The following is a 15,196-nucleotide window of genomic DNA, read 5'->3' as shown; positions in this document are numbered from 1 at the left end:
ATATCTGTTGTACCACTTCTATGCCATTAGGTTAGAGTGGGGATTGCTTTGTTGTACAAGAGTTGACCTAGCTGACTACTGAAGTCCCTTCTAACTCAAGGTCTGTGACTCTACGTACCATGAAAAATATATTTTGTTTAATATAAAATCATATTATGCATGTAATTTAATCGTACATAGTAATTTAACATTAACCTGGCTTCATCAGTGCTTTCTATGACCCTAGTCTAGTTTTATTCACAACACAACCAAATCTCACATTTTATTGTAGGGCCCTTTACTCAAAAACAACTGTAGCTGATAAGCCTAGCCTACAACATATTAACTTGTTTAAAGCATACCCAGAAAATCACACATATATCCAGAAGTGGAATAACTAAGCATGACCAAAAGATTATTTGATTCACTGTCTAGAATTGCAGATCATGATTTCTCCAGGTGCCCAAATAACATCTAGAATACAGCTGGTCTGGATCAGTGACTTGGTCAACCCATAGAACCGCATAGCACTAAGTGATCATAGCAGACATAGATTTTTGAGACTTTGACCTCATCACCACTAGTTAAACTATGAATTATTTCTTTTTAAGTACAAGTGACAAGTCCATTTAAACAACAGAGTCAATTTAGCTTACATTTACAACCAATTAAACATTTAAAATCTGGGCAGCTAGGGCACACAGTGAATAGAGTGCAGGTCCTGGAGTTAGGAAAACTCATCTTCCTGAGTTCAAACCTGGTCTCAGCCACTTAGTAGCTTTGTGACCCTGAGCAAGTCACTTAACTCAGTTTGCCTGTTTCCTCATCTGTAAAGTGAGCTAGAGAAGAAAATGGCAAACCACTGTAGTATCTGTGCCAAGAAAACTCCAAATGTCATAAAGAGTAGGGCACAATTGAAAATGACTGAACACCAAAAAACCCACTTCTCATGGAGTGCTATGGGTACAGAGAAAAGGATCACTGGGTATTCATAGTTCAGAGGCTATTTAATCTAACTCCTTCATTTTATAAGTGGGGAAACTGAGACCCAGAAAATTTACATCAATTTCTCAAGGCTATGCAGGTATAACATGACAAAGTTAGGATTTGAGCCCAAATCCTCTGACTTCAGATGCTGTTCTCTTTCCATAGGACCAATGAGATAACGTGGAAGGCAAGTTGTAAGCCTTATAGTGCTAGAGAAATTCTTAGTAGTACGAGTCTGCGGCACATTTGAACTTGTCTATCTGATTCCGAATATAGCACTCTGTCTACCAGGTCACAGTGTAATTAGTTAGAGAACATAAAAGGACAATGGCATTTCTGACTTCAGTTTTTTGCCAGTACAAAGGGCTTGTTTCTATTAATATCAAATGCTTCTGAGTAAATCTATTAATTCAAAAGCATACAGCAATATCTCATTAAAGTATACCAAATAAAAGGAAAACAATTGGAATTGTAGACTACTTTTAAAAAATAAATACAATTGTATTACTTTTAGGTTCATACAATAAGTAAAACTAACAAAGTGGAAGTGGGACTGAAGAAAACCAACAGAAAAAGCATACTGTCTTGATAGAAGCACTAATAATGGATGGAATCCTACCTATTAATATCTTGAGAGAATATATTATATGAAATAGCTAGGAAGTGACCTTAGAGATCATCTGGCCCAAAAGTTTCATTTTACAAATTAGGAAATTAAGGGCAAAAAGGCACAATGACTTAGTCCAAGGTCAAAGTAAATGATTTAAAAAAAAAAGATTTATTGTTGCCTGTTGTTTTTCATACTAGGAGGCAGCTAAGTGACACTTAGAATAGAGTGCTGGGCCTGGAGTCAGGAAGACTTGAATTCAAACTCAGCCCCTAACATTTTTACTAGCTGTGTGACCCTGGGCAAGTCACTTAACCCTGTTTGCCTCAGTTCTTCCTCTATAGAATGTGCTAGAGAAGGAAATGGCAAACCATTCCAGTATCTTTGCCAAGAAAACCCCAAATGTAGTGATAATCATTCGGACAGGACTGAGGAACAATAATAAAACAGGAAGAGCTCTCCCAGTCTTCAAGATGTAGTCTGAGCATGTCGGGAGCTGGAGAGTGTGAATACTTACCACGGACTTTAAAATATTTCAAATGGTTTGCCACAGTCTGTGCAATAGTTTCATCTGGGCAAATTTTAACCCCATTAGGAAATAAAGTGGTTCGCCTCTGACGGAGTAATAGCTGTCGTTTGTTTTTTCTGTAATCAAGAGGCTTCTCTTCTGCAGACAGAGGGAATGAGGGCTGTAAATTCGTCCTGTATTGTGAAACGGAAATCTTGGGTTCCTGGATCTTCTCTGAAGGCAAATAGGTTTGTGCTATGAAATAAAATCATATGCAAATCTTTCAGATGAAAGATCAAAAACAGTCTGTTACCCATAATTGAAAGACCACACAAGAAAGTGCTTTGTAGTCAATAATATCTTAACCATATAATTTTTTGTTTAATGATCAAGTAATAGCTGACATATACAAATGGGGGAGGGAGAGACTGTGGGGATAAGTATTTGATTATTGCCCCACTTACTATTTCTACTCCTTGGTGAATTTATTTCAGAACTATTAAAGTTACTTAGGCAAAGTACACATCAAATGTCAAAATGAGAGAGAAAAGGGGTTTGATGTTTTTTCTTAGATTACATTTATTGCTCAATGTATTAATAGGAGATCAAAGTTATTACCCAAAGTGTAGCTCAATCATTTTATATTATTCTGTTTTGGGCTTCAGATGGGTTGATAGCTACAGAGAGTTTAATGGCAATGGAGAAGAGCAGAACTTCTTCCCTGGGTTCCTTTTTTCAGTGTGATTGACATTCAAACAATAATAGAGCTTTAAAGTAGTAAAACCAAATCATGCCATTCCCATATGTTCTACATTTATAACTAAATACTCCTAATTTGCTCAGCTTTCACCTGCCTTGGATTGGATAAATGCTAGAAAGCAACCTTATTTTGATTTATTGCAAAATAATATTTTTCCCCATTAGACTGAGGAGGATGTTCTTTTGCAGGTCTTTTTAAAGAAAACTATCAATATCTGAACTAAAATATCAGGGCTGAATCATCAGCACAAATAACAGAAAACAGAAGTTAAAATATATGAATTTGATATGAATGTAACTAGGGAATTATTAAAGAAAAACAAAAAGAAGGGCCTTTGTTGAAATTCAAGATAGCTGAAACAGATCAAACACCAAAGATAAATACATCTATTGTATATGTCTATCATTTGCTAAAGAATTATTCTCTTTAAATTATCTTATAATCACAAAAGAAATGGCATTACCTGTTAAAGTTTGAAGGTCCCCTTCTATCAAAACAAATATCAAAATACTCAAAGAAGTTTTCCAAGAAAAATAGAACATATTTGTTTTAGCTAAAAACCCAAAGGAACTTGGAGGTTAAGTACTTAAGTAAGAACTAAGCCTTGAAATCTTCTGACACTTCTGCCTTTATTTGAAAAAAAAAAAAAAACAAACAAAACCCTGATATTAAAAATTTAATTTTGGTCGAGAGATGTTTACTGCAAAAGCAGTATAAATTAGCCTAAAGCAAAATGCTTCCCACTCAATTTTCTTTTCCATGCAAAAAGATATTCACTTCTTTCCTGGAATAAGCTAGGTGTTGCAACAGAAGGGAAAACTCCTCTAGTTAGCAGATGGCAGAGACGATTTTCTTTGTTGTTTTAATCTGTCTGGCTAAGCTCTTTACTGACACTCCATACTAAACAAGGACAATATGCCTCATGTGTAATTCACTTTTTGCCCTGCCTAGCTTTCAGGGAAGATCTATAAGACATTTTCCTTCCTGCTTCTCAAGATCCACAACGTAAAATGCACAATCAACTTCTACAGATCCTACTGATTACAACTGACTAATAAAATTAAGCCAGTTTGCTTAAGGTCACACAAGCTCCATTTGTCCACTGAGAATTGAAAACCTCTCAGTCTAACTTGCTTCTTTGCTATCAAATTTGAGACTCAAGATGCTAATCCATGTGTGACCCTCAAACTAGTGTAGCCTTCCTCTACCATTATGACCTTACATGTGATGCAAATCATTATTGAAGGACTGTTCTTCTCATCCAGTCAAGTTGATAAAAATATAGTAAGTCAGACTATTAGGATTTGGGAGACTTTTGTCCCAAATAATTAGGAACTTTCCATCAAATAATCATAAGATAAATTCTAGTTTTGTTTTATCCTGGGCAAGTTTCATAAAAACAACAGGTAGTAACTACAACCTGAAATTATTATCAATAATCAATGATTTGGGGAGATCCAGAGTTCCTCCTTTTTCTAAAGTCCTCATTTCAAAGTTCATTCTATGAAGGTTTAACTTTCTCCTTAGTCCAGGTCAGACCCTACTCAACCTTAAAAGAATTTAATATAAAATGGAGAAGCCCATTGTACTCTACTCGGGTTTGGGTGCGGATAAATTCTTTGATCAGATTTCCCAAGGCTGGGGGTAATTTAGAAGTAAATGCCATAATCAAAGTTCATTAGAATAGGTCCAACCCTCATTGTAACATTCATTCTCCCTCACTACTTGTTAACCAATCACAGTTGATTGCCACCCTCTGGAACATCCACTTTTCCAAGGGCATAATAAGACTTGAGCCCATTGCCATGATTGTTTTTGACATTCAAGAGAACCACTGACCTCTTTTATTAAAATGCTAGCATTGTTAATAAAATGATTAATTACCCAGAAATCATATCTCTCAAACCTTTTAAACATCACAAATTCTAGAGGACTAATGCTAAAACATACTGCCCACGTCTTGGTGAAAGATGATGGACTCAAAATTCAGAAAAAAGCCTATGTTTTCAGAAAACCAGTTTGGAATGTGTTTTGTTTGATTAAGCATATTTATGCTTAGAGGGAATAGGGCAGCAAAAAAAAAAGAACAGTTATGGAGGAATCTTTTTCTAAAATGCAGAGAATAGAATAGGACAGCAAGAAATAAAGCAGCAACAAGCAGGAGAGCTTTGAAAGCTACAAGGAAGTTCTTCCAAGTGCCATACGAAAACTTCAATGAAGGCTGAATTTTGAGTCTGCAAAGCAGATGACTGAATCTCCGTGTAAGGTACAATCTTAGTTTATCTATTTATTTATTTTGCTTTTTGGAGGGCAATTGGGGTTAAGTGACTTGCCCAAGGTCACACGGCTAGTTTTTGTTTTAAGTGTCTGAGGCCGAATTTGAACTCGGATCCTCCTGACTCCAGGGCCAGTGCTCTATTCACTGCGACACCTAGCTGCCCACAATCTTAGTTCATTAAAAATTAGTTGTCACATTTTTTATTTTGTTTAGAAAATGTAAACTGGGATTCTAACATGATAGCCACATTTCAAAGATCTAAAAAGAAACTCCATGTTCACAAAGCCCAGAGGAAAATTTAACTGGAGTTGATTACCTGGAAATGTTTCTTATTTGGTGTAGCCTAAGAAGACAAAGGAAAGAATATGAATTGATGTTATTTGTTTTGGATTATAATTGCCCAGAAAGTCCTAAGTAATTTCAGTCTTTAAAGCTACTTTCCCTTCAAACCCCAAAATGAAATGCTCTAACTAAATTAAGTTACTTGACAAAGGAGGTATTTTATGTAACAGTCTAAAAATACTACAAGTTGATTCATAGAGTTGTGTAAAATATAATTTAGGAAATTTTAGAAACTAAATTGTGAATTCTCATTGGTAGTAGAAGCATGTAGCTTTTATAAAACTTTAATGGTTTACAAAGTGTTTATTTACATAATCTCATTTGAACATTTGAAAAATTAGACTTTAGTACTATGTATGAAGCATAGGGTATCACTTGCTTTTGGATAGATTCATCATTATATAGATTCATCATTATATAAATTCATTTTTATATGAAATTAAGTTTTGTCAGTGCAACATAATGTTATTACCTAATGGAAAGTAAATTAGAGACTATTTTTTCTTTTCATGAAAGCAAATAGACTGCTATCACCAAGCTAATTCATTGCCTATTTTATCATAGCCAATGTGTAAATCTTTCTGATTAAACATACATCACCTTGCCATAGTAGTAAGACCATTGAACTTGGGAGTAAGAAGATGGTGGGTTTGAATCCTGGTTCCATCATTTATTATCAGAGGCAAATCATTCAAACTCACTGAGACTTAGTTTCTTCAGTTATAATAACGGAGATAAAATCTGCACTACATACTTTATAGGTTGTTGTGAAGGTCAAATAAGACAAGGTATATGAAGGTAATGTGTAAACTGCGAAGGCACCTACATATTATTAATAATGACATTAACTTCTAAAAATAGCTTAAGGTTTTCATTTAAAGAAATGCCTTCTCCAAAATGGTCAAAACCTTTGCATAACATACCTAGCAGTTTTTAGTTAATTTTATACTCTGTGCTTCAACAAGAATCAATAGACATCAATCCTTCTTGCTACATCCCAACCTACGAGATGGCTAAAAGACTTGGTCTTTTCATTTTATATTCATTTATAAAAGGTAGCAAATATAATTTGAATCATAGGCTATAAACACACAAAAAAACACTTTTTATTCACAGTTATTTAAAATACTTTAAAAATATGGTTTTATGTTGGTTAAGGTAGCACTATATTACATATTTTATTAAGAACCAACTATGAAATGCATGGAAAATTATACAATTAAAAATTTACTCTACTCTGAGGCTCAACGTCCATTAGAAAAAAAAACACATTTATTTGATGAATTTAAAATTGTGTTTAATATCAAACACACTGTTAATCATTCTCAAAACACAATATTTCCATCATCAATTGGTAGGGGGAGGGTAAGAATTTTAACAAATTCAAAAATAATGACAGTGGTATCTTTGAAAAATGTACAAATGAAAATGTTAATAAAGCACAAGCAGATTTTCTGTACTTGCTATATTCAAAATAAGATATACAAAATAATTAAGTCACCTAGAAAAATTGCCCCACAAATTGGGAATGACATATAATTTTATCCCTCCTTATAATAGATATCCAAAAGACAAATATCTTTAACAATATAAAAGTGGTGACAAAATTTAAAAAAGCCAAAGTTCACTGAGACATCGCAACCTCAACCATATCACTTGGAATAAACTGTTTGGCCTTTTAGTCTCACTTCTGCGGGCCTCAGTTTTCCTTCCTTCCATATAATTATGATAAAAATCCAAGAGAAATCTGAATTGGGAGAGTAAAATGATATTCTTACAAAAGTTCTTATCTGAGAAAATGGAATATGATTACATCTGTCTTCTTCAGAATATTTCTGATAACATCAGAGTGAATTATATTTAACAGATAGTCATGAAGTCTAGTCAGATATAATCCCACCAGGATCACAAAAATTCAGTAAAATTTTGCCTGAATATGTACTGTAGAATTAAACTCCCATTGGAAAGCCTCTGGAAAAAAATATATTAGAAGGATGAAAGTAATTTTTGCTTTACTGGTATAAAAGTGGGTAGAGAGATTTTTAAAATACATATTGAGTTCTAACAAGCTAATGAATAAGTCTAGACAAATGTGTATACGTAGCTTGTTAAAGTTAAAAGCATACAGAAAGCAAATGAGACCAATTTTATTTTCATAAAAATGAATTATCTATTTCAATAATGGGGTGTGTATACTCATACAGTGCATGAGCAAATACCTCTCTTATTTTACAAAGATCTCAATGAATATAATGTAAAAAAGTATTCAGAATTGTTTTTAAAAGCCAAACTACTTTTCTAATTTTAGAAAGAAAAATGAATTCACATTTAAAAAGAACTATAATTCTTAAGTTTCTTCCCAATTTCACCCAAAATAAATGACTGTAATTCCCCAATCCCCTTAAATAATGTCAATGGAATTGGAGGAAAAAAATCATTGCAACTAAAGCTGGGTGGAATTATCACCTAACTAGGAAGATTGACAAAGTATATGATGGTTGAGTAGGTTTTTACCACCTCACATTAAGAGCTTTCTCTTTTATATTATACAGAAGTAATGCCATAAATGGCACTCAGCAATAATTATTTTAAAATACACAGTATTCATACGGCATGCTTGAGTTGCAAAGAATAGCTACAATGTGAAGTGATTTGCCAAGTATGGGTTTAGTACCAGAGGAGTAAGTGGTCCTGTACCCAGAGTCTTGTGCAGGTTAAAAACCATATAGTGGTTTGTTTGTTTTTTAATCACTTATTAAAACATCCTCACATCACATGTTTATTGCATAGTCCAAGCATATTCACTGAAAAAAATATGAAATATTTATCAAATTTTAACTTCAATCTAATAAGATTATCTACATTTTCCCCATCCCTACCCCTTTATCCCTATCTATCAGACCCAAACAAAATCAATAATTATCTTACACAATTTAAATAATTTCAAACAATTTACAAAATAACCAGAAGGTGTTTTCTTCTTTGCAGGCAGGATAGCACAAATGCTGGTATGTAGCTTTCCAGTAATCTTTTAAAACGCAAGTTCCATGACCATCAATAATGAATTAGCTACTGTTGCCTTTCTGTTGCTGTAAATGAAGTTTCAAGATCAGATTCCGAATTTCATCCCGCTTGGACCTTATCACCTCACGAGAAAACCACTTCTCCAAGTGCAGCGGTAATGCAAAATTAACAATGGGATCCTAATGACAGGAAACACAAAACTGAATTACTTTAAGAAGACATTTCAAATTTTTAAGGACAATTCAAACTAATTCGATATGAAATCATTAGATATGGAAAAAGTAGAGAATTCACTGATTTTAAAGTATTATAATTAAATATTGGAACATAATCCACAAGGAATATAGATTTATAAGATGATAGGGCAGGAAAAGGCCTTAAAGATGATCTAGTTTGACTCACTCACTTTACAGATAAGCAAATTGAGAGCTGTGACTTGCTGAACGTCAGACAGCTGTTTAATAGCTGACCAGGAAAGAGTTCCCAGGTCACCTGATTCCCAGTTCATCATTCTTTTCAGGGAAACTATGCTGCTTCATAACTGGGACTGCTAACAGGTTAATAAGCTGGTACAATTAATTACTTTTAGTTTCCTGGTAATTAAATTCCTTTGGATAGAGTCCAGGAAGATTCATATTATACAAAATGATATGCTATCATGTATCACAATAAGAGCAAAGAAAATCATAAAATGACATATTTCATGAAAGTCAATGCTAAGTAATTGGCTAACAAAGCCAATTGCCCCATGCTAACCACCACCACAGCTCCTCAGTGATTCAAAAATATTCATTGTATTTTCCAAAAGAATTTTCATGCTTTTAAGAAACTTTTAAGCAGATGGTTCACAGCCCTCTCATGAAGGGAAACATGCAGGTTTCTGAGCAGATTAAATTCATGATGGTTTTGCTCAGATTCCAGCATTCCTAAATGGTGGCAGCCATAGATGAAAAAATGAAACCATGACACAACCCAAAAGATTATTCTCAAGCCCCACATCTGTAGCAGCAATAATTCCTTCTCCTTATTGTCCCCTTATCACTGTCTGATAACAATACATGATTTGGGTTTCAATGCATTAGAGACTGAAAGTGTTATTCTTCATAGTGCATACTAATCACTAATTTCATTAAAGTCTAATTTCACTAAATATTTTAAACATGCATATTATATATTGCATTTCAAATTATAATCCACATTTATATGCAACAATGTTATGAAATCCTTAGATGTTCAGAAAAAAATTATTTTAGAAACTGCTACATATCAACTCTGACAGTATCCCCTACTTTTTAGTCCCATAAAAATTCAACAAAAAAGTTATTCCATATACCTTGAAGAAACTTTCCACATACTGTAGTAAATACACTCCACAATCACTGCTGTTATCTTGCTTAGGAACTTTAGGGCACAAGTCAACCATATTTGTTTTGCTGAATTCACGATGTGTTTTTCGTCTAACTTCCCATTCTATTTCCAAGTACCTGGAACCAATAATGAGTAGAGTAATTCAAGTAGGAATTGTTTTTCATCTCTATGAAAATATCTAGGTTCAGAGATTTTTAAAATGACATATGTTGCTGAATTTAATATTTCAGCCAAAATGTCTAAAGATAAACCACACTGTAATAAAATTATATTGCACATATCTTTATAAGGATTGTTTCCATAGAAAAACTGCTGTATTTTACACAATAGGGTTAAAACATTGTTTTTTTTTTCCTTAATTAATATTAGGGGCACAATTTTGTGTGATCTCTGTATACATATTAATTTACAGGTCAAGATGAAAAAAAAACACTATGCAAGTAAAATTTTAAATTATTATGACTTAATATATTCATATTTAAGCCCAATGTTCAGATGAATTGATGTCTAGTTATGACTCCCCTGTCATGTGTTCATGACAATGATTTTTCTGAACCCACTATTAACCTTTATATCTATCCCATTAAAATTGTCCTTAGGAGATGCTGCTCAACATTCTACACAATCAAGATTTTTTTGGAATCCTAAATCTGCCATCCAGTGTATTAGCTGTCCTCAACTTTATGACTTCAACAATTTTACTACATATGCCATCTATGTTTTTATCCAACTTACCGATAAAAATGTTAAACAGTACAGATCCAAGTGGAGATCCCTGGGAAACTCTACTAGAAATCTTAAAAAAAGTATTGACTAATTTAGGGAAAAGTCCAACCATTTATCCACTTCCATATCTACCTACTGAACTCTCATGTAGCCCATATATCTCTGGCTTAAACAGAAGCTAGAATTTGTCAAATGACTTATTAAAAATCTAAAATTGCAGCATTCTCCTGGTCTGTTACTTTAGGAACTTGGTCAAAAAAGGAAATGAATTTACTTGACATGATCTATTCCTAATGAAGGTATATTGGCTCTTTAGGATCAGTTTCCCTTCATAAATATCCAGTAATCTTTCCTTTAATAAAAACTTGAAGACTTTTTCAAGGAATATAAGCTCAGTGATTTCTAGTTTGAAGATTCCACTCTCTTCCTCCCACTTTTTTAAAAATCAGGACATCTGCCCTTCTAAAACTCTGCAGTTCTTCTCTCCTTCACATTCTTTCAAAGATCAAAGCCAGTGGTCTTTCAAAATTTAAAGACATAAGTTCATAAATCTTGCTACAAAGTAAACAAAAAGAAATTAGAAAAGATGCAAAGAAATAACTAAAATTAATAAATTATATTTATAGTTAAAAACAATGCTGATTTATAATTAAGGGGATTTTTAATTTGTGAAAATTAGCATCTTGAAAATCTTTTTAAAAAGCTACACTTTTTAACAATAAGCATTTAGTAGATACTTATTTTTCAAAATATTTCTTTCACTTGATAATACTAGTTCCTCATTCACTTTTATTAAAAATCACTTGAGAAAACACTTTATATTTAGGGCATAACAATGCTAAAATAGCAAACCTCACCTAAGGACATAATAAAAATAAAATACTGACATGTTATTAGTCTTTTCTTTTTGTTTGGAGTTGCAAGTTTATCTGTCAAAAACTCTCAATGAGAAAAGCTCCTCCACCAACTGCCGATCAGCAACTGTTCTGAAACTTAAGAGTCCTAGTGAGTTTTAAAATATGCATAAAGAAATTAAAATAATATTACTCACTCTCTCAAAATCTGAACTGTATTTTGTACAGAACCAGCTTTCAAGGAGTCTAATATGAGAATGCATGGTCTGTGGAAAACAAAAGGAAAATGATCAGTTATCAGTATTTATGCATGCATGGCACTTTGTCTCCTACCTACAAGACTCTGTGCAGACACAAAGTGATCTCCAAGATCTCCTCCTTTTTTGCAGAATCCCTATCTTCCTTTAAAGCACAGCTTGTAAGTGTCTCTTTCTACAGATGGCCTTTCCTAATCCCCCTGAGTTGTTTGTGCACTCTCCTGATGGAAGTTACTTTGTATTTACTCTCTCTATATTATGTACACGTGGCTTTGCCCAAGTAGAAGGTAAACCTGAGAGCAAGGACTGCTTTACTATCTGCTTCACTACTGTCTTTGTGTCCCCAGGACCCAGCAAAGTGTCCAATACTGAAGAAATGCTCATTGGACTGTATCAAGTGCATGGCATGTATTTAACTGTCTGCAGAATGTACATACCTTTTACACATTTTCTTTGATTCTGATGTATTCTTCAGGGTACCCTGAAATAACATTACACATTTACTTTTTACACATTTTTCTCCAGGTCAAGCTAATGTAGACAAATGAATATTCCTGGTAGAAACATTAAATCCTTTTTAAAAACATAAGAGGTCTAAAACATCTCTGGTTTGAAAAGTGCTAAAGGTCTGGTGGTAAGTTAATTTTTTTTCTCAAATCAGTAGGATATTAGCTAATCATTTTTATTAAAATCACAGTGCCTTAAGACTAAAAGGGACTTCACAGATAATCTAGTTAAACATGGCTGACAAGCAGTCCTCTGGTTTCTGATAAAAAAAAAATAATCCAAAGAAGAGTAACTCATTATTTACTGAGGAAAGCAGTGACCTACTAAGAACTTCAATATCTAATGAGATGGCTCATTATACTTTTGGAAAACTCTAATCAACACAAAATTTTCTCTTACATTGAACCTAAGCCTGCCTATCTTCAATTTCATAGGCTGTTCCTACTTCTGACACCAAGCAGGATTAACTTCTCTTCCAAAAAGCCCTTCAAATGCCTTGAGATTGTTAGAAAGTCCCCCTGAAGTCTTCTTTTCTTCAAGCCTCTAGTTTCTTCAAGCTATCCTCCTTTAGATGCTTTCCACCTTCACAATGTCCTAAAATGTGGTGCCCAGAACTGAAAACAATACTCCAGATAGGATCTGCTTAGGATAGATTACAGCAAGACTATCATTTCCCTTGTTTTGGACACCATATTTTTCTATGATCACATTAGTTTTATTGGCTGCCGTGTCACTGTCAATGCATAGATGTGTGTGACTAAAATCCCCATATCTTTTTCACATGAACTATTGTCTACAAACATGCCTCCCCATCCTTCATTTTTTATCAAAATGAAGGTCTTTACATATGTATCCAAAGTAAACTTCATTTCAATGAAGTTTATCATCATCCAGACCATCATTTTAGCCTGTGAAACCTACTGAGGTTCTTACTCTTTTGTCTTCTAAAGTGAGGAGTGACTTGTTCCCGCTATCCACAGAATCACAGAATCTGAGAGTTGGAAAGGACCTTAGTATTCCTTTAATCCAACTTACACACCAAACAAATTCCCACTATAGCATATCCAAAAAGGGTCATCCAACTGAAGACGTCCAAGGAGGGGGAATCTGTAACCCCTCAAGGCTGTCCATTCCATTTTTAGACAGCAGGTCTATTTTACCTCTGGGTAACTTCCAACTATTATTCCAAATTCTGTCCTTGGGGGTCAAACAGAACAAGTCTAAACCTCCATCAATATGACAGTCCTTCAAATTTTTGCAGACAGTTATGTCCACCTCCAAATCTTCTCTAGGCTAAACACACCCCACTTCTTTCAACTAATTATCACATTACAAAGTCTAGCTCCAAATCCATTATGGCTGCCCTCCTCTCAACAATCCTGTGATTCTCAATATCCTTCTTAGTGCCTAGAATTGACCATGATATTTCCTATGGGGACTGACAAGGACAGAATACAATGAGACTACAACCTCCTATTCCTGGAAGTTATGTCATTCCTAATTCCATCCAAGATGGGGTTTTCTGGTTAGACACTGCACTGTTGAGACATGTTGCACTTGTACTCTATTCTAATAAAATTCCTGAATCTTTTTCAAATTGCTAAGTAACTATGATTCTCCCATATACTAATAAAACTGATTATCTGAATCCAAGTATATTTTATATTTATATCTACTGAATTTCAACTTATTAGATTCAACCTGTCAAGATCCTTTTAGATACTGACTCTTGTCATATATATAAAAGCTATCTCTCTCAGCTTAGTATCAAATGCAAACTGAGTATGTCATCTATGTCATTATACAAGTCACTGATAAAAATGTTGAATATCTGACAGTCAAGCAAAGATCCCTAGGGCACTCTACTGGAGATCCCTGGTCATAATAATATTGAACCATTGATGCAACTATTCTTTGAATAGTCATCTAACCAGTTTTGGATCCATCTAACTGTGGTTCATCTAGTCCACATTTTTCTCTTTTCCACAAGAATAGTATGAAATGCTCTACCAAAAATTTTGCTAAGATCTATGTAAACTATATCTAGAACATTCCTCCTCATCTACTAATTTAGTAGTCTTATTAAAAAGGGAATGAGTGTAGTCTAGCATGCTCTGTTCTTGATGAACATCATTCTGGCTATCTCTAACCATTGCTTTCTAAGTGTCCTTTAAACATCTAGAGTTGTGATTGAAGCAATTATCCCAATCCCTGCCCCTCTTTAAATTATGCTAGTATTTTTTAAATTGATTGAAAAAAATCCTATGGACTTGATTGGCTCAGGGAACTAAAGGCTCAGGCTGTTGACATCAGTTCTTTGCCTCAGAGGCTCTCTAGACTCTCTTTAATGCTTGGCCACAAAGGGAAACTCAGCGACGGTTGCTTCTCTCGGCTGAAAAGGTTCAAAGTATCCTCAGTGTTATTTCCTTCTTTAATATCTTCCTGCTATGGCTAAGTAAATCTGCTTTTGTTAACTACTGAATGATCTATGAGTGTCTCATTTTGTTCCAGTATTGAATCTAAACTACCAAGGGACTTGTCTAAGTTGGGTCTAGCCCATTCTCATTTCTCTTCCCAATTTTTCCTCCACTTCTCTTATTTGGCTTTCAAAATCCTTCTTAAGGTCCTCTATGGCCTGTAACCAGCTCATGTTTTTCTTGGAAGCTTTTGGTGCAGGAGTTCTGACTTCATTGTCTTCCCCCTGTTCCATGTTTTGATCCTTCTTTGTCCCCAAAATAGGAGTCTAATGTTGGATGGCTTTGCTTGCTTTGTTTCCTTTGCTTGCTCATATTGCCACTCAATTACTTGACTTTTGAGCCTTTTTCCCACAGTAGGACTCTGCTACCAGACAGGGGAACTTTGTCCCAATGGCTGGGGTTTTCTTAGCTGCCAAAGGTATTAGTTGGGTGCTTTCTCTGAAGGCTCCACAGGCTCTGGCAAGCTGGTCACATACCCCAGGACCTCCACCCTAGACCACGATCCAGATCCAAGCAGGTTAA

General features: G+C 34.3%; 2 protein-coding genes across 7 annotated transcripts in view; both read right to left on the bottom strand.

Moving 5' to 3' along the window:
• The window catches only part of IMPG2 (interphotoreceptor matrix proteoglycan 2), a 106,413-nt gene extending 102,979 nt beyond the window's left edge, over positions 1 to 3,434 (bottom strand). The window contains exons 1-2 of the mRNA XM_069065292.1: positions 3,305 to 3,434; positions 2,091 to 2,336 (exon numbers count right to left, since the gene is read on the bottom strand). Of these exons, the coding sequence (XP_068921393.1) occupies positions 2,091 to 2,336; positions 3,305 to 3,383 (325 nt within the window). The 5' untranslated portion in view covers positions 3,384 to 3,434. The remainder of the gene's footprint in view (positions 1 to 2,090; positions 2,337 to 3,304) is intronic.
• A 3,298-nt stretch (positions 3,435 to 6,732) lies between these two features.
• The window catches only part of SENP7 (SUMO specific peptidase 7), a 213,577-nt gene continuing 205,113 nt past the window's right edge, over positions 6,733 to 15,196 (bottom strand). For all 6 annotated transcript variants that reach the window (XM_069065320.1, XM_069065322.1, XM_069065323.1 and 3 more), the window contains 4 exons: positions 12,128 to 12,171; positions 11,631 to 11,699; positions 9,819 to 9,969; positions 6,733 to 8,664 (listed from right to left, as the gene is read on the bottom strand). In XM_069065320.1, the coding sequence (XP_068921421.1) occupies positions 8,527 to 8,664; positions 9,819 to 9,969; positions 11,631 to 11,699; positions 12,128 to 12,171 (402 nt within the window). In that variant the 3' untranslated portion in view covers positions 6,733 to 8,526. The remainder of the gene's footprint in view (positions 8,665 to 9,818; positions 9,970 to 11,630; positions 11,700 to 12,127; positions 12,172 to 15,196) is intronic.

The sequence above is a fragment of the Petaurus breviceps genome, unplaced genomic scaffold (genome assembly GCF_028583685.1).
Source record: "Petaurus breviceps papuanus isolate PSGF00001 unplaced genomic scaffold, PetGlider_PUasm1.0 90683, whole genome shotgun sequence".
NCBI classification, from domain to species: domain Eukaryota; kingdom Metazoa; phylum Chordata; class Mammalia; order Diprotodontia; family Petauridae; genus Petaurus; species Petaurus breviceps.
The sequence above is the reverse complement of the archived record's forward strand: the minus strand, read 5'-3'. Positions and strand labels throughout refer to the sequence as shown.